The sequence below is a fragment of the Branchiostoma belcheri genome, unplaced genomic scaffold (genome assembly GCF_001625305.1).
Source record: "Branchiostoma belcheri isolate BF01 breed outbred unplaced genomic scaffold, Haploidv18h27 scaffold31, whole genome shotgun sequence".
NCBI classification, from domain to species: Eukaryota; Metazoa; Chordata; class Leptocardii; order Amphioxiformes; family Branchiostomatidae; genus Branchiostoma; species Branchiostoma belcheri.
This window is the reverse complement of record NW_017803921.1, coordinates 613,447-634,570: the sequence shown is the minus strand read 5'-3', so window position 1 is coordinate 634,570 and position 21,124 is coordinate 613,447. Positions and strand designations below refer to the sequence as shown.

Here is a 21,124-nt window from a genome sequence, read left to right as displayed (position 1 = left end):
TATCCAAACAGCAAAAAAATTATATTGATTTGCAGTCAAACATTTTTGGTTTACTGTTTCATTTCTACTATACGTGCAAGAACAGCTTGTAAGGCCTTGCAATGAACCGTCATCATGATATTTACTAGCCTTTAATCATCTTAACTGATACTTAGATCTTTATAAAATTTAGGTGTCAATTTTATTTTACTTGTAGCAGCCATTGCTTTTTAATGTCACATGGTAATTTAGGGGACTTCTATCATCAATTTTGGCAAATGTCTCAGTTCACAAGAGAATTGTCATCTAAATTTTAGCCACATAATTAGCATGACCACCCCTGGACAAGGACCACCTTGACATTGTGGCCACTTTTTTTGGCGATCCTAAAATTATTTTTCCCATTATTGACACAAGCATTAAGAATCTTGTCTATAGTGGTCACCTGTCTACTGCGACCATTTTCCTCAAGTACCTTTAATTTAATATCAGTCCTACTATACTTTAGCTGTACAAATGTATTCCAGATCATGCCTCAAAACAGGCATGTAAATACAATCTATAAAGGTAACATTCAATTCAGAGAGTCAAGATTTCAAAATTTTCCTGGGTAGCATGCCCTTGGACCCTCTGGTGCTCAAAAAGATGTTATGTGAAACAAAATTGAGATGATTAAAAAAAATTCAATCTGGCTAGAACACCAGTTTGGCCATATATTGGTACAGTTAATAGTCAGAAAGTCTTTTCTGGTGTGCTGTCAGTTTGTGAGAAGGAATGTTGTAAGATCAGGGTTTCCCTAAGATTTAGTGAAGACGTCTGCGGGTCTTTTCTGGGCCATGGGGAGAATGTCGTTGCCACGGATACAGGTGCTGGTCGGCATGTCGCAGGTGTAGCCGCGGGGACAGCAGTGCAGGTGGTCCTGACAGCACACAGCCTGGAACAAGGGCAAGGTAGATTGGTTTTCTTTGTGTGTTTGAGCCTTTGTTGGGAGCTTTTTATTGGGGTCATCAGGGAGAATATAACAAGATACAAATTTCCTGACTGATGTCCTAAGATATCTATAAACATGTAGTCATAAATAAATCTATTACACTGGGTCTGACATATATCCTTACACATACATGGTACAAAAACACATTACAGTATAACAAATGTTACACACTGAGGCAGCAGTGCTGTTAATGTTGTTTCTCACACTTTATAACATAACTTTATTGCGCAACAATTGTACAGTGTACAAAGTATGGCATCTACTAACGTAAGTAAGTACATGTCAACTACATTTTCATAAGGCTAATCTAATACATTTTGTACAAAAGTGGGCGGCTAGTATGAGATAGGTATCAAATTATACAATCGTTTCTAATATCCATACAGTCTTTAATATATATCCCTATGTATAGCATGTAGGGCTTGTCACAAGTCAATATATATTTAAATTTGCTTTCCAAGTTCATTGTGGTGAATGCCGGGGAAGAATCTGATAGTCTAGTGTATAGTGCATTGCGTACATTAATATATTTAGGACACACAATCAAAAAGTGATATTCGTCCTCAATAAGCTCTGGACAAAATGGACAAACCCTCTGGTCATTGGGAATTTTTTGGAATCTTCCGGTTTCTATACTAAGTTTGTGACAGCCAATTCTGAGTTTTGTGATTGCACTACGTATGTCAAGTCTTTTTATATTTGAAAGGTAGTTTTCTTGTTTATAGTGTTTGTTCAGAGTAGAAAGAAAGGAAAGTTTGGAATTGTTTAGAATATCACAGTGCCAATTTTGTATGTAAATATCTTGTAGTCATTGTCGTAGTTGAGCAGTAATTGTATCTAAATAAAAAAAAGCAAGGGAATCAGAGATGGGAGTCTTTACTCCCTTCCCCTACAGCTTTGTGCCACTGCCTTTCCCACATATAATAAAAGTAATAGTAATAGTAACAGACATACTCAAGCAACAATTAATATTTTTTCTTCCTCATTTTTAGTAAATGACAAAATGTGAAGTCAAACACATACCTTAGGCATAGGGCAGCATCCCCACTGCCCACTGGCCATCTTACAGCAGGTCTCACTGTCCCCACATGTGGAGTTACTACTGCCGCACTTTATATTTGACACCTATAGGGGACACAAATAATCAGATTGACAACTTTCAAGCTTGTTTATGAATTATGTAAGTCAGACAAGGATTTCATTGTCAGAGTAATCAAAATTAAGGGGTTGATCTCTGCAACAACTCAAAGTCTTATGTGATCTGCAATAGATGGTCTTATATTGATCGAAAATGTTTTAATGATAGTCAGCATACTAGCAGTTCAGTCACTGCAATTTATGTATTACTTTATCAAAGACTGTAATTTGAAGGAATATGATATCATTGCATAACATTGTTTCTCAAATTATATGCTTCTGGCACACTTTTGAGATTGGTCCACATTCCTTGTATATATGGATGCAGCATCTGTGATTGTCTTGATTGTAACTGAATGACATTCAAACATTTTCTTGTCTGTAACTGGGAATTATAGGTTTAACATGCCCACAAGTTTTGATATCATTTTATCATAGATCAATCTACCGATATATTCTTAAGGATACAACAGTACCTTTGATTGACTTTTCTTTTATTGAATTTGAGGTGTTCAATGTATTCATCAGAATTTTTATCCAAAGAAGAGAAAAAAACTTCACCTTTGACACTGGCTCTGTGGTTCCTTCTTCAAAATATACCGAAGCTGAATTTATTCTTTAATGTCTGTTTTCTGTATTTCTATGACATTTATATTTAATTTGTTTCCTCTACTAAAGTGCCACAAATCACAACAAAACATACATGTACATGTAAAAGAACAATGAAAACAAGTGTATATTTGCATGTTTATTTCAACATTGGGTGAACAAGCATTACTTTGGACTTGTTCAGTGTGTAACAATTGTCAGTATATCTTTTGATAAATAAGATTCATAAATATAGAACAAACCTGACATTTTTATGTTCTGATTTAATATTACTGGAAATCTAAGCTGAATTTCAACTGACTGGATCTATCATCAATGTTTTAGTGAGACAGCAAATCAATTTTCTGTTAAAAATCTGTTTTTCTATCTGTCTAAAATAGTCATTAGGAAAAACAACACATGATGTAAAATTGAGCCTTAAGCTGTCTCTATGCTATCTACCACAAAGTATAAAAATTCCTGAGAAAAGCACACTCTGGAGTATGATACCATGGCAAAACTGGAAGTTATGATGAGCCTTTATAAAAAGTTAAATAATAATTTATAGTTGTTTTAGGGATTAAAGCAATCTTCATGTTACCAAAATTCTTCCTTGACCATCACTCAGAAAATAACATAATAATGCAATATCAAAACTGGTAGTGGTCATAATCTAATTCAAGTATTGTGATTTTTAAAAAATATTTGTAATCATTATTAATTTTATACTGTTTGTACTATTGTTTAGAGGTCATTCTTTGAGTTGAATTGCAATCAAAACAACAGTAACATTAATTTTGTACTTTGATATCTGCTATACTGAATTAGATGCAATAATAGGATGTCTAGATGAACTATGATGCAGTCTCAGAAGCAAAATGTTGTTGACTCAAGGGATCTGAAAGGTACAACATTATAAAGACTACGTTTTGAGTGTGAAACAAGCCTTAGAGTGATTTCCTTCCTTCATTTCAGAAAGTTTATTGATTTTTTATATCTACACTGGTCTTGAAAGTAATCAGTAACTGTTGGCTTGATTGATTTTATGGATGAGTTTTGACTGACAATCAAAATGTATTACTGAAAGAATTACAGGACTGCTTTTGTCTTTTTATTTTATAATTGTTTCTATATCTTTGAAATCATTGATTTATCATTCATTCCCAGTATTCTTTTTCCCCAAACAGTTTTGGGATTTTCAATATTATATTATCACCATTTAAATTATATGACTTGGCAGAATATTATGCTAGTATAGAGTAGATATTAGCACAATTGAGAATTATCTTGACCATCAGGCAAAGTCAGAACTAACCTGTACTGGTTTGGCCACCAGTTTGTCCAGCCAGGGTAATTGACCACTGGATCCCTTACATGCCTGTGATGACGGATCACATACGTGGTCCTTTGGGCAACAATGTACCCCATCTGCACAGCATACAGCCTGCAACAGGGAGGGAAACGTTTCAGACATATTTCAGTGGTTTTAAAGTCCTAAGAACTCATGTTATTGGAAATATTCTACATTATCTTGAACTCACACACTCGCACACAAACACACACACACACATACAGCCAGCCACATAGTACAATCTCACACACACACACATACTACCTACCTGCCTACATGCACACACAAACACACACACACACACACACACACACACACACACATACATACACATGCACAAACAGATAGACATATGTAGACACACAAATACAAACAGAAACACAGACATGCCCAAAACAATATGAAGAATATGAAAGCATCCAAAGGTACCTACCTCAGATATAGGACAGCATCCAAATGTACCAGAGGGACTCATACAACAAGTGGTCTTGTCTGGGCACTGGTACTCACCACCTGGACATACAACACTTCCCTCCTGAGGAATAATAGACTTAAAATAAAGATTTGTTTCATTAAAAGAACGTCCTTAAGCCTTATTATCATACAGCCAGATGACATTGGGCAATCAGGAGCCCCCATTTTGCATTGATTATGATGCCATAATGTCATTATACAAGGGGTAAAAAATCATGGTGGTGCCCACACACACAAGCATTTATTTATTTATTCATTTATTCAAAATTGTAGTGCAACAATACAAGGAGTGCACTAAGGCAGCAAGTATGCTGATAGCTGCACACCTACACAAAATGAACAAATACAACACAATGAACACACACAAGCATTACTCAAATTGGAGTATTTTGTCACCTGAGATTGTTCAGTATCAGGGATGGTGAGTTGTTTGGCCACAACAATTTCGTCACTTCCGCTCTTGTAGCACGTTGCTCGGCTCGGGTCACAGTGGTAGCCTTTAGGACAGCAGGTCTTACGATCTGGACAACATTCAGCCTATAACAACAACAAATTTAGAAAATAACAGCAACAATACAGATTTTTTCCCTTATAAATCCAAGAATTATCATACAGTGGAAGTCATTATTATTAAGTAGGGAAATCCTTGGTAGATAGCTTTGAAGTATGCTTGGAGTTAGATTTAAAAAATGCAAAAGTTAGGTGGGACAGGTCATTTGATGTAATAATATTGCCAGTCAATGCATGCACCACATGCCTGTGAAGCTATTATAGTGTGTTATATGGTGATGGCCATATATATAGTTGGTTAGACCAGCTATACAGACAATGAAGCTGGTGTGCTATGGTGGTAATACTGGCTATAGAGATACAGAATCTGATATAGCAGCTGGGGTGATACACCAAAGGGCGGTTATTATAATACCGGCTATACAAATACAGAAGCTGGTGTGTTATACCAATTTGGGGTTAAACTGGCTATACAGATACAGATTTGTTATGTAAAAGGTGGCTAAGCAGGCTACACAATACAGATACACAAAGCTGGTGTGGTAGGAAGGGTGTTTTTATACCCGCTAGTCAATACAGAATACAGCTACAGGAAGGGTACGACGATGCACTCACAGTGGGGAGGTCACAGCACCCCCAGGTGTAGGGCGTGGCTCCTCTCTGGCAGCAGGTGTAGTTTGTGGGACATTCCTGTTTACCTCCAGGACAGGGGGTCTTCTCAACGTCTACCTGTACCTACATGGTGAGCAAAAACATACTGCTGAAGGAATTACATGTACAGGTACAAACAACAATGCAGAGCTACTGCCATCTACCACCATATACAGCACCATCAGGTATATTCTATTAGACTGGAGCTACTGACATTTTCAACTGTGAACCATGGTGGTTTGAATTGGGAGGTAAGGAGGCCAGCTATGAGTGGATCTACAATGTACAAGCCCACCTTAGGGAGAGCTTTGTGTAGAACTCTCATTGACAAGTTCAAGTCTTACCATAGGAACTATCTTATCTCATTTACATAACAGTGACACAAGTCTTTGTCATGTTCAACTGTTTTTTTTCCAAGTTTCTTTACCTATGATAATCTTCTCACTAGAATTAACTAGTTCATTTTTAGTGATGCTGAAGAAGAGGGATGGATGTAATTTGAAACATCAGGAAGTTACTCAGGTTGAAATGCCCTTGAACATCAATAAGATGTATAAAATCATACTTAAGTTCTTGATATACAAGCTGAGGAAAGTACATATACACCCTTAATCAAGTTTGTATAAACTACCAATATACAGAAACAGTTGTTAGTAGTGTACAACTCACTGTTAAAGCAGTCCTCTTCTCAAACCAAGGCATAGTGATGTCCCCTCGCTTGCATTTCCCGGTCGACACACTACAAGTTGTTCCCTCAGGACAGCAGTGGACTTGGTCGCTACAGCAGACAGCCTTTGGTAAGGGACAGCATCCCCACTGTCCATTCTTTAGTTTACAGCAGGTGTCTGTGGATTTGCACTCATGGGTGGCATCACATTTGATGTTTGGGCTTTCTTCTTCAACGAAAATGGCCTCCTCCTTCTCAAACCATGGTAGGCTTATGTCACCCTTCTTACACTTTCCTGTAGACACACTACAAGTTGTTCCCTCAGGACAGCAGTGGACACCGTCATCACAGCAGACAGCACTGGGTAAGGGACAGCATCCCCACTTTCCAGAGGACAGCTTACAGCAAGTGTTTTTTGAGGGACACTCGTGGGTGGAGTCACATTTGACATTCGAAACTTCTACCTTTGTTATAGCTGACACTTTCTCAAACCAAGCTATGCTAACATCACCTTTGTGACATTTTCCAGATGACACGTCACATGTTGTTCCCTCAGGACAGCAGTGGACATGGTTATCACAGCAGACAGCACTGGGTAAGGGACAGCAACCCCACTGTCCAGAGGCCAGCTTACAGCAAGTGTGTTTGGAGGGACACTGGTGCATATCATCACATCTGACATTTGAAACTTCTTCCCTTGTTATAGCTGATACTTTCTCAAACCAGGCTATGCTAACATCACCTTTGTGGCATTTTCCAGTAGACACACTACAAGTTGTTCCCTCAGGACAGCAGTGCACTTGGTCGCTACAGCAGACAGCCTTTGGTAAGGGACAGCATCCCCACTGTCCATTCTTTAGTTTACAGCAAGTGTCTGTGGATTTGCACTCATGGGTGGCGTCACATTTGATGTTTGGGCTTTCTTCAACGACAATGGCTGCTTTCTTGTCAAACCAAGGAAAACTGATTTCTCCTCTCTCACACTTTCCAGTGGACACACTACAAGTTGTTCCATGAGGACAGCAGTGGACTTGGTCGCTACAGCAGACAGCCTTTGGTAAGGGGCAGCATCCCCACTGTCCATTCTTTAGTTTACAGCAGGTGTCTGTGGATTTGCACTCATGGGTGGAGTCACATTTGATGTTTGGGCTTTCTTCTTCAACGAAAATGGCCTCCTCCTTCTCAAACCAGGGTAGGCTTATGTCACCCTTCTTACACTTTCCTGTAGACACACTACAAGTTGTTCCCTCAGGACAGCAGTGGACACCATCATTACAGCAGACAGCACTGGGTAAGGGACAGCAACCCCACTTTCCAGAGGCCAGCTTACAGCAAGTGTGTTTGGAAGGGCACTCATGGGTTTCATCACACATGATGTTTGGATCATTTTGAATGGACCTAGCTGGTGACTTCTCAAACCAAGATACACTAACATCACCTTTGTGACATTTTCCAGATGACACGTCGCAAGTTGTTCCCTCAGGACAGCAGTGAACTTTGTCACTACAACAGACAGCACTGGGTAAGGGACAGCAACCCCACTGTCCAGAGGCCAGCTTACAGCAAGTGTGTTTTGAAGGGCACTCATGGGTTTCATCACACATGATGTTTGGATCATTTTGAATGGACCTAGCTGGTGACTTCTCAAACCAAACTATGCTGACATCACCTTTGTGGCATTTTCCAGTAGACACACTACAAGTTGTTCCATGTGGACAGCAGTGGACTTGGTCGCTACAGCAGACAGCCTTTGGTAAGGGACAGCAACCCCACTGTCCATTCTTTAGTTTACAGCAGGTGTCTGTGGATTTGCACTCATGGGTGGCGTCACATTTGATGTTTGGGCTTTCTTCTTCAACGAAAATGGCCTCCTCCTTCTCAAACCAGGGTAGACTTATGTCACCCTTCTTACACTTTCCTGTAGACACACTACAAGTTGTTCCCTCAGGACAGCAGTGAACATGGTCATCACAGCAGACAGCACTGGGTAAGGGACAGCAACCCCACTTTCCAGAGGACAGCTTACAGCAAGTGTTTTTTGAGGGACACTCATGGGTGGAGTCACATTTGACATTCGAAACTCCTACCTTTGTTATAGCTGACACTTTCTCAAACCAAGCTATGCTGATGTCTTTTCTCTTGCATTTTCCAGATGATACGTCGCATGTTGTTCCCTCAGGACAGCAGTGGACATGGTCATCACAGCAGACAGCACTGGGTAAGGGACAGCAACCCCACTGTCCAGAGGCCAGCTTACAGCAAGTGTGTTTGGAAGGGCACTCATGGGTGGAGTCACATCTGACATTCGAAACTTCTACCTTTGTTATAGCTGACACTTTCTCAAACCAAGCTATGCTGATGTCTTTTCTCTTGCATTTTCCAGATGACACGTCGCATGTTGTTCCCTCAGGACAGCAGTGGACTTGGTCGCTACAGCAGACAGCCTTTGGTAAGGGACAGCAACCCCACTGCCCACTCTTTAGTTTACAGCAAGTGTCTGTAGATTTGCACTCATGGGTGGCATCACATTTGATGTTTGGGCTTTCTTCAACAAGATTGGCTGCTTTCTTGTCAAACCAAGGAAAACTGATTTCTCCTCTCTCACACTTTCCAGTAGACACACTACAAGTTGTTCCCTCAGGACAGCAGTGAACATGGTCATTACAGCAGACAGCACTGGGTAAGGGACAGCAACCCCACTTTCCAGAGGCTAGCTTACAGCAAGGTATTGTTAGCTGGACATTCGTGGAAAGTGTCACACCTGACATTGTTCTCACTGTAAGCTTGAATCTCATTATGGTCAAGTTTTACAATCTTTGGAGCAGTCTTTTTGGCCATAGGCACGGTGGGCAGGAAGTTGTGGACACAGGTTCCTGGGAGAATAAAGGTGAAGTGATATTTCATGAAAATCTTTTTTCAAAATCTTTGATAATGATACTGTCAACTGTTTTTCTCAACACCTACAGGTGTATAAGAGTATCTAAATTTACAATGCATGCACAGCTTTTTCATATGCTAGTGTTTCAATGTTACTTGTATCTGAAATTACAGTTATACATGCACAGCTTTTTTAATGCCAATATTTCAATGTTGCCTGGTGCACCTAAGTTACAGGTGTAATGTTCCTGACAGCAGTGTTACAGGTGTTACAAGTCTTACCTGGAGCACCTGAGTTACAGGTGTAATGTTGGGGACAGCAGTGGATAGTGTCGTTGCAGCAGACAGCTCTTGAGAAGGGGCAGCAGGAGTAGCCTGTGCTGTTCTTACAGCAGGTGTAGTCTTCTTCACAGGCAGACTGCAAACATGAGAGTAGCTATCAGACATGGATTGGAATAAATCTAACAGATTGTGAACAAAATACATTTCCAGGGCTTAAAATACCTTTTGCAGTGAGTTATCTGCACCTCTGCAACTCAATAAATTCTACCCGTACCACCTCTGTTCTTTTCCTTTCTGTAAATCAAAAGCAATTGGATACCCAGGTGATCTTGGCTCAATCTTAAAGCTTATAATCAACCAGATTAGGATTCTTCTGAGAACAGGATAGGGAAAGACAGGGCCAATGCTGGTTACATAAGACCTACTACAAAATGTTAGTGTGGCTTAATAGATAATTGACCACTTGAACCTACATAATGTCAACCCACAGGATTGAGGCAACTGGCGGGCTGCCATCAAGCCTCAGCATCAGAGTGCAAGCATGTCTAACCCTTGGAAAACGGGGAACAACATTCGATAAACCAGTGGGTGGGTGAGTGAGTGAGTGAGTGAGTGAGTGAGTGGATAAAGGTACCTTTCCATCAGGACACTGCACATCTCTAACATCCTCCCTGACATCTAGCAGGGGTGGTGTTTTCTGTACCCAGGCCTGGGTGGTACCGTCAGGGTAGTGACACTCGCCTGACGTCTCATTACACACAGTACCGTGGGGACAGCAGTGGATGTGGTCATTACAGCACAGAGCCTGTTGTATAAAGAAGTATTGGTAAAATAAATTTGCACAGTCAAACGTGTACTACCACCTGGTCATTGATATGCAGTTAAATCTGTACTAGTGACCACCTCTACATAAGGACCACCTGGTCATTAATATACATTCGAACTTGTGACAACCTCTGTATATATCAATTTTTCTTTGTATATAATATTTCAATTTTTAGTGCAAAAATGTTAGAAAATGACCCTTTAAGAAACTAAAAGAGGTTTTACTTGACAGAACCTAAAATCACCTTTTCTAGAGGACAGCAACCCCATTCTCCGGTGGTTTTCTTGCAGCAGGTGTTTTTATCCGGGCACTTGACCTTGCCCTCTTCATCACAGTCGATGGGGTTAACCGGGGTCGCGACCTTGTTGGTTATCCACGGGATGCTCCTGTAGCCCTGCAGGCACTTCCCTTGGGAGGTGTCACAGGTGTAGCCTTGTGGGCAGCAGTGCTTACGGTCGCTACAGCACACAGCCTGCAAAATAGGAGTCACAAAGTACATAATATACTACTGACTTTGACAGAGAAGCAGAAAAGGATCTGTATGATATAGTCAAACCTGTCTATACTGAATACTGAAGGGACTGGTGGCCACAATAAACAAGATCTAAATGCTTGGATCCATGGAAGGGGACACCAAAAACTGGCTGAAATTGTCCCTGAACTTAAATTGACACTGATTTTCCTGCTTCAAACTGTCCCTGTCCCTGGTGCTGAACTTACATTCACACTGATTATCCTACTTGAAATTGTCCCTGTCCCTGGTGCTGAACTTACATTCACACTGATTATCCTACTTGAAATTGTCCCTGTCCCTGGTGCTGAACTTACATTCACACTGATTATCCTACTTGAAATTGTCCCTGTCCCTGAACTTACATTCATACTGATTATTCTACTTGAAATTGTCCCTGTCCCTGAACTTACATTCACACTGATTATCCTACTTGAAATTGTCCCTGTCCCTGGTGCTGAACTTACATTCACATATATTATCCTCCTACTGATCTAAACTGTCCCTGTCCCTGGTGCTGAACTGATTATTCTACTACTGATCTAAAACTAAAAACATCTAAAGATGACTAGAGTGTCCTGGCTTAGCCCACTCCTCCCCCCCCCCATAACCCTGAATGGTATGCTCCCTACATGCGGCTCTGGGCAGCAGCCATAGTTGCCGTCCTGCAGCAGACAGCAGGTGTTGTTATCAGGACACATGGCCACGTGGTCGGGACAGATCACTGCATGGGGAGGGGGCTTCGCACCCATGTCCTGTGGAGGAACAAAACAATTGACACAAATTAGACAATCTGTTGATAATACTTGCAAAAAAAGGTTAATACATTACACTTAGACAGCATAAAAAAAATTGTAATTAAAGTGGGTTGCCATGTTCATTCACAACTTTTCATAATCTACCTGTTGCCACAGCAATTAAGTATGTTAAGGGTCATGTAGTGGTGAAAACTTTGCTATCTATCCTGTTGTGTAACAATGTGTGATTAAGACAATCCTTAAAGACATGCCTCTTTGGTGACCTTCCTGGAGGACTTTGAAGGTCGTTTCTCGAGCCAGGGGAGGGTCATGTCGCCCTTGATACACCTGCCCTCGGCGGTGTCACAGGTGTAACCGTCGGGACAGCAGTGGATCTCATCCTTACAGCAAACAGCCTGGAGATGACAGTAAAGACAAACTAATTAGTTTATTCCTTGTCAGATCAGATTACTGTACAGTCAACAGTGTTCTAGCCAGCTTGAATTTTTTTCCATCATCTCAGTCATGTGTGACATAACATTATGTGGAGCACAGAAGGCACAGCAATCCTAGGGGGTTGACCATCTGAAAATCTATTTCCTGCATTTTGAGGGGCAAATTTTGCTGGTAGACTAAGCTTAGTCTAATGCCATATCTTTCCATATCTTCCCCCACCAATTTTTGTATGTCAAAGGTTTTACTTTTCTTTGACAGATCCCTGTATTGTACATGTACATCATCAATGAAATTCCATATCATTAGTTTAACCATTACATTTGGCAGCGGACAGCAGCCATATTTCCCAGTCTTAGTCTTGCAGCAGGTGTGGTGGTTCGGACAGGCACTGCCATCTCCACACCGGATGGACTCTACCCGGGCGGCGGCCCGTGTTTTAGTGAAGATCGGGATGGTGAGATCTCCCTTGGAACACTTCGCCTTGTTGGGTTGGCAGGTGAAGCCGGCTGGGCAGCAGTGGACCTGGTCATCACAGCATAATGCCTGAAGTATGGAATGGAAAAACCTTCATCATCTTTGGTCACCTGTATTGTTCAGGCTTACCACCCCTACATACCTATTCATTAGCTTGATACAAGATGGGGCGAATTACCATGTGGCTGATATGAGACGGGAACTAATTCAGTATTTTCTGAGTTGTTAATGGTGATCATTGATGATGCTATACCATACGGTACTGCGGTAGTGGCACACCATAATGGCCAGCGGCCATTTTTGACCCGCTTTTATACGATCACCATTGCTGATCTTATAGGAATCAGTAGCAAGGGCCAGTACTTAGCTTAAGGACTGAGGCAGGCAACTCACCTCAGGTATGGGACAGCAGCCGTACTCTCCAGTGTCATCCTTACAGCAGGTGGTGTTGTCTTTACAAGCAGACAAGCCGTCGGGACATGTCACAACTTTGGCCTGCTTTTCTGGTAGAAAACCTGTCCTGGGCCTGGCCTTGAACTTCTCCAGAAGGGGGAGTGTCTGGTTACCTTGGCGGCACTTCCCTGCTGACTCGTCACACTTGTAGCCGGAGGGACAGCAGTGGGTGTTGTCTTTACAGCACACAGCCTGGATATACAAATATATATTCATTTATCTTTTTATAATTACCTTCTTAGAAGGAAAGCACAGTGTTTCGCTCAGTTCCATACACACACACACACACATACATACATACAACACACAAACACACACACACACACACTTTGTAGATACAGATACATGGACACACTCAAACAAACACAGACATACATAGAGAGATACATAGACATAGACACACACAACACACAAACATGCACACAAAGATACACAGGCATAGATATACACAGACACAAACAGACAAGCCAAATGATGCTTTACTCCCTCTTTACAAATGTAGGTACAGTTTGTCTACCTTTGCAAGAGGGCAGCACCCATAGTGGCCAGTGGCGGTCAGACAACAGGTGGTGTTCTCTGGACAGTCGTGCGTTCCGCCCGGACACGTGATGGTGGCACCGAGCCTGACCTCCATTTTGGGGGACCAGGGAAGAGCCAAGTTACCCTGCACGCAGGCATTCTGGGTAAGGTCACATTTGAAGCCGCTGGGACAGCAATGGAGGCCGTCACTGCAGCAGGTAGCCTGGGGACATCATGGAACAGGGTATCATTTACATGACACTGGATATCATGGAATAAGGTCTCTTTTACACAGTCAAACTTGTACTCTGTACTCTGAATGCTCAAGTTGTGGCCACCCCTGTATAAGAAACATCTGATGTTGTGGCTAATTTTTGGTGGTTCCTTAGATTTTTTCTATCTTGACTAGCATTAAGAAACCTGTCTATGGTACCCACCTGTCCTGTGTATTGTGACAATATTGTTTGATGCCTCTATTACTGAAGTAGTCTCTATAGAGATATCAATAATTAATAGTTTGTGGTAATAAATCTGTTAATCTTGCGGTGGTTATAAACCTGTTGATCTTGAGATCTCATCAGTGTCACTGACAGATAGTGGACGCTACCTGAAACATCTGACCATTTCCAAAATCATATCCAGTTGCTTGTGTAACTGTTTTTTTTTTTTGCATAAATGTAGTGTTACCTGTGGAATAGGACAGCAGCCGTGTGTCATGGTACTGTTGGCATTACAACAAGTCTCCTCGGGTTGGCAGTTATCACGGCATTGGTGTGCCCCCTTGTGAAAAGGCACAGTACTGCAGAGGGCTACGCTGCACAGGAACACTATGAGTGACCTCATGGCTGTAAAGAAATAAACCATCAGATTAGTTATATCAGCAAAGTTATAGTTATGAGCCTTAAGGTTGATCATGATATCATCAGAAAGGCAGAAGTTGACCTTTCAAGGGTATGTTTGTTATTCATTTAAGTGGTTAATTTGTAAAGCCTGGGGCCTCGAAATGAGGAAGATCAGATCTAGATCTTTAGAGAGTGTGACGTAGGTTAGGGCTGGAAATACCACATACATATCCAGGTTTAATAGTGAAGGTGAAATGGGGGCTGTGCAGGTATTTCTGATGTCTACCTGCCACCGCCTTGTCGATCAGGTACTAGCAGGCATCAACCGTGAACATCGATTTGGATCAAATATCACCCAAATGTGTGGAGAACTGGTTGGGACCAATGAATCATCTTTTGCAAACAGGATTTGGAGTGTAAACTTGAAATTGAAAGGCCCAAAAACTGATTCGGAAATTAGTTTACATAAATTATAATGGCAAACACACGCACAATCTATAAAAGTTATTACAAAACAACACTTCACTCCCATGGGGTACGAATTTGTGAAAAACTGATAAACATGATAATGCTGACAATGCAGCACAAGCACTCTTACCCATACTGTACTAAGAAACATGGGAACCATAAAATGTACTTCCGTGTTACGCATTACAAGTTGGACACACACGCACTGGACGATCTAAAACAACGCGGCAAAATGCACCAAACAACTTCACAGATAAGGCTATCATATCATAACTATCATAGCTCACCTGTGGGTTAGAACAACGCTAAACCCTGTTGACAACGTGCAGTTATATACCACCAGGTGATGGTCCTATGACCAGCTGATCACCTGCCGCTGACCTCGCCTCGTGACTCAGTCACGTGACTGAAAGTTTAAAGGTCACATCTGTTTACTCTCTTATCGATTATTAAAGGCAGAAATTCATCTATTTGACGTAAATTATGTGAAATAGATTTGTTTGTTAAAAATTTGACTATTGATTATCAAGATTTTGATTGATTTGAAAAAGTTGTTTTGGGGTTAGAGGTCAGATGTTGTCCCAACAAGTGCATTGTGGGATATAAATGGCGGCCTAGCAACAATTTCAACATCGAAGTTCAGGATATCCAGCTGTTTTGCACGTTTCGAAGTTCGTTGAAGGCATAGCTAAGGTAATTATTGGATTTTTATAGCAACGTATGAGTGTGACAATCGTGTGGTAAAGGTTTGAGAAGGTGTTGAGGCTATATATGGAACGAAAATGCGTTGGAAACACCTGGTAAACCGTTGCTAAGCTGGAATGGGCGGACTAAAAGTTTTCATGATTGTTTTGAATGAACCGCCAGACACCTAATAACCGCACAGACAACAACCACAATCTCTTTACCGGTTTTCACGCTAAATTTCACCGAAATATATAGTTTCTGGATTATTGATAAGGATATTTTATACACAGGTCTTTAGGGAAAGATTATGAACCGCTAACCGATACCATAAAAAGTAGTAATGTAAGGTTACATTGTTATGACTTTTGCATTATAAGACTTATTTTACCAGTACTGTTTGTTACTTTCCTGAGGTCACTGTTTTTCAACTGTCTTAAATGACAATGTTGTCACAGCTTTAGAACGAAAAGTTAGGGGCATGAAATAAGCCTGCACTTATATAATTAATACAATTCCAAAACGAATGTATATTTTACAAACACCGCATGCATATGTTTTGGAAAGAAAAACGATAATATCTGTGTCACAAATATGGAAACAACAAACATGAAGCAAAATTTCATATCTTTCAATACACAGATGACAGACCAACAAAACAGAATTGTCAGTTCGCGGGAACCACGTGAGTTGGCTGTCTGAACCAGACAACAGTTCACGGCTGTAGAACAAACAAGATGGCGTCCATCCATGATGAGCCCATCATGCCGACTGTTCACAAACTCCCTGCTATCAACACAGGCAGACTGGTCTCCGGGTCAGGGAAAGGTCAGTATGCAGTATAAACCTTTTATATATTCTCAGTAATAGCTTCCAGGTATGGAAGTATTGTTTTGGGTTGCTGAGCTGTAGGTTTGTGTGTCTTTGCACAAGGAGTAGTTATCCAACAAACTCAGATCAGGATCTCTGCAGGTAGAATTGGCAGAGAGGATTAGGTCTATAGATATAACTTATGACTGTCCAAGTTTTCTTAAAAGTTAAACATTCAATCATACACGTTATAGGTAGCTACTGATACTGATATCATTTGAAAGCCTGTGCTTGCCATAAAACCTTACCATCTTTAATGGTATACGTGTACCAGATTCTGATCAGAGTTTCTTGACAGAAACTCTGTTTGGGATCTCTACCGGTACAATTGCTGATTCTACTAGATCAGAGCCTCTACCAAGCCTCTGACAAATGCGTGTGACTTGTTCTTACAGGATCCTCAGTTCACCTGGAGTCGGCGTCAGACACCTGGGCCGTCCAGGTGAGAAGACGGCTGCAGGAACAGGTGAACAACGGTGACAAGCCAGGTGAGGAGCTGGTGGTGCAGCTGGTGCAGCAGGTGGTGTCAGCTTTCATCTCAACACTACAGAACGACAGGTGAGGAGATTTTCGTATTGTTTTTTTTTATTTGTTTGTTTATTGATGTTAAAATAGTTGGGTGGTACCTTCAGTTTAGGACAACTGATTTCCAAGGTAGGCCAACAAAACAAGTTACAAAGGAAATTATAGACATAAATCACATTAAGTACAGTGTGGGGCAAAATTAACATAATAATAATCAAACAATTAAAAATAGAGATAATAAAAGTGTTTATAGCACATAACCATCAAACTGCCTTTGATAAGTCATAACACACCAGTTTTGTACATCAAGTTCAAGCTGAATAATACCAGACTGCTAGATGTGATCCACTTACACCATGATAGACCCCTACTCTTGATAATTGACTGTTGTGGTGGGTAGCATTATTGAATACAACAGTTAACAAAATTTTACTACTGGGAACATTTTCAAAGCAAGATGTTTGGATGGGCTGAAATTTTTAAGGCAAACAAAACTGAGTGGTGCAAGGAAGACATGCTGACTGTTGTAGAATAAGTTGAATGCTACCAATGCAGAAAAAAGTATATTGAGCCCTGCTAATGTCTGTCCCCCTCCAGACGCCCCTCCTGGCTGTACCTGTGTGATGTTCTGTGTCTGCTGGAGCCGCACACACAACTCCTACAGGGGAGGCAGCAGGTAAGGACTGGTCTTAATTTATTTATCATAGTCTATGCAAACAGATCAATGAACACTTACACCCTTTTGTTGGTAAACAGCGAACCATAAAGAATCATTCTTCCAGCTCAGGCCAGCTCTTGATTCCTATTAGCTATCCCACTTATGATGTCACAGTGAACATGGCAGCCGGTTTGAAACCAGGCAAAAAATATACTTTTAGTTATAGTGATTTGTGTTGACTTTGCTTCTCCTTACCTCCCATAGATCACCCACTACCTGGAACGTGTGTACAACCATGTACAAACTAACCAAGAGAGGCTGTTTGATCTCAACATTGTACCAGCTTTGAACAAAGTCTTCCCAAAGGTCAGTGTTCATACATTTGCCAAAGGATTACTTCACTACAATTTATTAATATTGCTCCAGATTTTTCTACTTTCTGTTCTTTTAAGACTAATATTTTTCTATTTCAATTTCTTGTATAAGTATTTAAGTATATCATACTGTTGCAATATTTCAGGACATGGAGAGAATACAACACACTGGTGGCAACCCCCGGAACTACCGTACCCCCACACCACCACGACTATTGAGCTCCACACCTACTACTAGTACCAAGAGAACCTCAGTGTCTTCCTCCACAGGACTACAGTTGCCAGATGGGTCCAACCCTTATGTTCTAGAGAGACCTGTAAGTTCTTTTGTAAAGGCTGTTGTATCGTAAATAGATCAGTGCATCTGGCTTTGCAAAATACATCCTAAGGATATACATGTACAAGTGTACAGAGTTTCATCCAACTCTAAGTTGTTATTTTCTGTTCTCTTCATTTCTGACTGTCTCATTCTTAGCTGTATCATTAATAGCCACAAAAACAATTATTGACAACATCTTTGAATTTCTTTGAACAGCAAAATTCCTTCTGTCAAGACAAATGAAGGTTTGAAGTTGTTGACTGTGACTTTCACACAAGGTTTTTCCAATCAAATTGACATATCTGGGAAAGATTTCAAGTACATGTGTATTATCATTGAGGTATACATGATACATGATCCTGTACCTTGGATTTTTATTTCCAGGATGATGAGACAAGGTATTTCAGGCCCAAACCCCTGTCAGTGGGGGACATACGAGCAGCCATTCCTGCTGTGGTGCTGGAGGCTTCATCACGTGAGTCAATGGTTTACACTACTGTGGTAATGGTTCTAATAGGTGTTTGGCCCAGAACCCATAGGTCCAGGGTTCCAATCCACCCCAATGTTGTGCCCTTGGAAAGACACTTTATACTGCTTTTCTCAAATGAGTAGTAGTAGCCTTGGTTAGTAGTACCTAGCCTAGGTTAAGTTGGATAGGTAAACAAATTTTTGTTTATTTGTCCAGGTGAGTCTGTCTGGGGCACCAGTATGGGAATCACTGCTACAGCAATGAGTTTAGATCTACACGATGAGGTAAGGGTTCTTACATTCGAAATGCTGACTGAGACATTTGCCATATGCCCAAGGAGTAAACAAATGATTGCTATTTCAGAAAAAAGTTTTGATATAATGCATGTTTTTATTTTATTTTCAGCTGAAGCCAGCTCCTCCAGAAACAATGTCACAAAGCTTAACAAGGTAAAGTATTTCAGTCTTTCAAGGTTTCATGCTGAACCAGTATTAATGTCATAATTCTTTTGAATTCAACTCAAAATTGAAAGGTAACATTTGCAAAGCAAGTACATGATGTTAACCTTCCCATGGCTTGGCCTAACAATCTACAGCTCTGCTTATATATGGTAGCCAACAATGCCACTTGCTACATGATGTAATCCAACACCACAGAACCAATTGCCATAGTGCTGGTGCAGGCCATTGAGCATATGTTTTCCATGTGAATAATATATGTTTTCTTTCACATATCTACAGCATTATTGAGTCCAAACTTGATGAAGATGTGTCCATCAGTGAAGAAGCTGAGGTGAGTGATTGTTAATTTGAACATTAGTGATGGCAAAACAGAAGTTAAAATGTTACTATCAATGCCTTCAAAATATCCTTTGGAAACATCATGACAAGAAAATTTGGGACTTTCTGTGTATAATTGTTACAATTTTGAACGAAATACAAATCACAATCCATACAGTTCACGGTAGTCTTGTCCTTGGTGCTGAAGTTGAGTTTGCCACGGTACCTCTGTATATGAACGTTTTGTTTTATTAGAAAATATTGTCAAAAAAATGCCAGCAGGACAAGTCTGCACTTGTATGTAAATCTAAATCTGCATGTTTATGTATTGTTTGACAAACCCTGGAAGATTAGCTCCATAAAGGGCTTAGAGCTCAACTCAACCTATGTTTACCATGACTTGTTTCTCAGTCTATCAGTGAAGCCCCGCCGCTGACTGGCCGTGAGGCTGCGGAGATGTTTGTGAAGGGGAAACACCTGGGGAAGGTGGAGTTTGTGTACCTGAACCTGACACCCAACAGGCACTACAGACCGTACGACCTGGTCGTGGTGCCAAAACAAAAGGTACATACAAGTCAACTGCTTGTTATCTTTGTAGAGAAGGCTATGTTTTTTGGTAGCACAGGTATGTGTGTATATATGTGGTTTAGCACAATAACCCAAGAAGCTGTAAATGAATTGTTATGAAACTTGGTAGGTGGGTAGGTCTTGATGAGACTTCAAACTGATTAGATTTTGGGCCCCCTGGTGGCTTGTTATGGTACTGCTAGAGCTGTGTACCGGTACGCAGTACCGATACTGTACCGGAAAAATTGATTAGGTACAGGTCCAAAATACCTAATCCCTCAGTACCGGTACTGTACCTAAACAATTTCACACCAATTTTATGCCTATTTGTGACCTCAAATGTGTAAATAGCTGGTTAACAATGGGTCACTGTGTAAGGACAGTGTGTTCATGAAAACAAAAACATCTTAAAGTTTACTTTTACCTATATTTTATCTGAATATTCTCCATAAACAAAAATTAAACCTATATCAATGTTTTTCTTGTTATTACAGGAGTTCAGAAGAGCATATACATTTCTCGAATTGTTCAGGTACAGGTTCAGGTCCGGACCTGTACCTAAACCTGTGTACCTGTACCTGTACCTGTACCTAAAATTTGTTTAGGTACACAGCTCTAGGTACTGCAGTGGAATTTCTGGTTTTCATATCTTGTGATCTGAACAAACTAGTGTAATAAAGTTTACATGGTACATAGCTCTTGTGTTATGGAAGCAGTATGGGTAAGGGGGTCAAGTCTGCCATCTCTGATTACCTTGTTAAAAAATGTGACTGACTGAGTGTCTAACTTCAGATCAACAAAGAGCACTACGTGTTCTCACGCTTTGGGGCGCTGCACGTTCGTCCAAACGAGCCCAACGACACCATGAGTATCGCAGACTGGAACCAGGAGTCCGTGTGGTGGTCGGCCCTAACGTGTATCCCCTTCTTCAAACACTTCCTTGTCAGGAAGGCATTCTTAAGGTAAGATTCCTTTGTATGTCGATGAAGGTTAGACATCCAGGTAATACGATATGCCAAAAAACAGTTACTCAAGCAACTGGATATGATTTTGTAAAACGTACATTTTGTACGTTTTCTAAAATTA

At 40.8% G+C, this 21,124-nt stretch overlaps 3 protein-coding genes across 3 annotated transcripts in view; 1 reads left to right on the top strand and 2 right to left on the bottom strand.

Moving 5' to 3' along the window:
- Nucleotides 1-775: 775 nt before the first annotated feature.
- On the bottom strand, nucleotides 776-6,505 carry LOC109474431 (granulins-like). Its single transcript, XM_019774726.1, has 5 exons — nucleotides 6,425-6,505; nucleotides 5,646-5,765; nucleotides 4,917-5,057; nucleotides 1,994-2,095; nucleotides 776-913 (listed from the first exon to the last, which is right to left on the bottom strand). The coding sequence occupies exons 1-5, from the start codon at nucleotides 6,503-6,505 to the stop codon at nucleotides 776-778; spliced, it is 582 nt and encodes a 193-aa protein (XP_019630285.1).
- A 2,474-nt stretch (nucleotides 6,506-8,979) lies between these two features.
- Nucleotides 8,980-15,185, bottom strand: LOC109474669 (granulins-like). The gene is made up of 11 exons (XM_019775016.1): nucleotides 15,081-15,185; nucleotides 14,171-14,328; nucleotides 13,482-13,706; nucleotides 12,905-13,156; nucleotides 12,356-12,580; nucleotides 11,854-11,997; nucleotides 11,477-11,599; nucleotides 10,578-10,805; nucleotides 10,142-10,312; nucleotides 9,508-9,643; nucleotides 8,980-9,221 (listed from the first exon to the last, which is right to left on the bottom strand). Exons 2-11 carry the CDS (start codon nucleotides 14,324-14,326, stop codon nucleotides 9,064-9,066), a joined length of 1,818 nt encoding a protein of 605 aa, XP_019630575.1. The 5' UTR covers nucleotides 14,327-14,328; nucleotides 15,081-15,185; the 3' UTR covers nucleotides 8,980-9,063.
- Nucleotides 15,186-16,123: 938 nt separating this feature from the next.
- LOC109474430 (dynein heavy chain domain-containing protein 1-like) overlaps nucleotides 16,124-21,124 on the top strand; it is a 49,318-nt gene continuing 44,317 nt past the window's right edge. The window contains exons 1-11 of the mRNA XM_019774725.1: nucleotides 16,124-16,305; nucleotides 16,743-16,905; nucleotides 17,470-17,548; nucleotides 17,795-17,896; nucleotides 18,051-18,221; nucleotides 18,608-18,698; nucleotides 18,909-18,976; nucleotides 19,098-19,141; nucleotides 19,433-19,484; nucleotides 19,883-20,035; nucleotides 20,831-21,000. Coding sequence (XP_019630284.1) covers nucleotides 16,215-16,305; nucleotides 16,743-16,905; nucleotides 17,470-17,548; nucleotides 17,795-17,896; nucleotides 18,051-18,221; nucleotides 18,608-18,698; nucleotides 18,909-18,976; nucleotides 19,098-19,141; nucleotides 19,433-19,484; nucleotides 19,883-20,035; nucleotides 20,831-21,000 — 1,184 coding nt within the window. The 5' untranslated portion in view covers nucleotides 16,124-16,214. The remainder of the gene's footprint in view (nucleotides 16,306-16,742; nucleotides 16,906-17,469; nucleotides 17,549-17,794; nucleotides 17,897-18,050; nucleotides 18,222-18,607; nucleotides 18,699-18,908; nucleotides 18,977-19,097; nucleotides 19,142-19,432; nucleotides 19,485-19,882; nucleotides 20,036-20,830; nucleotides 21,001-21,124) is intronic.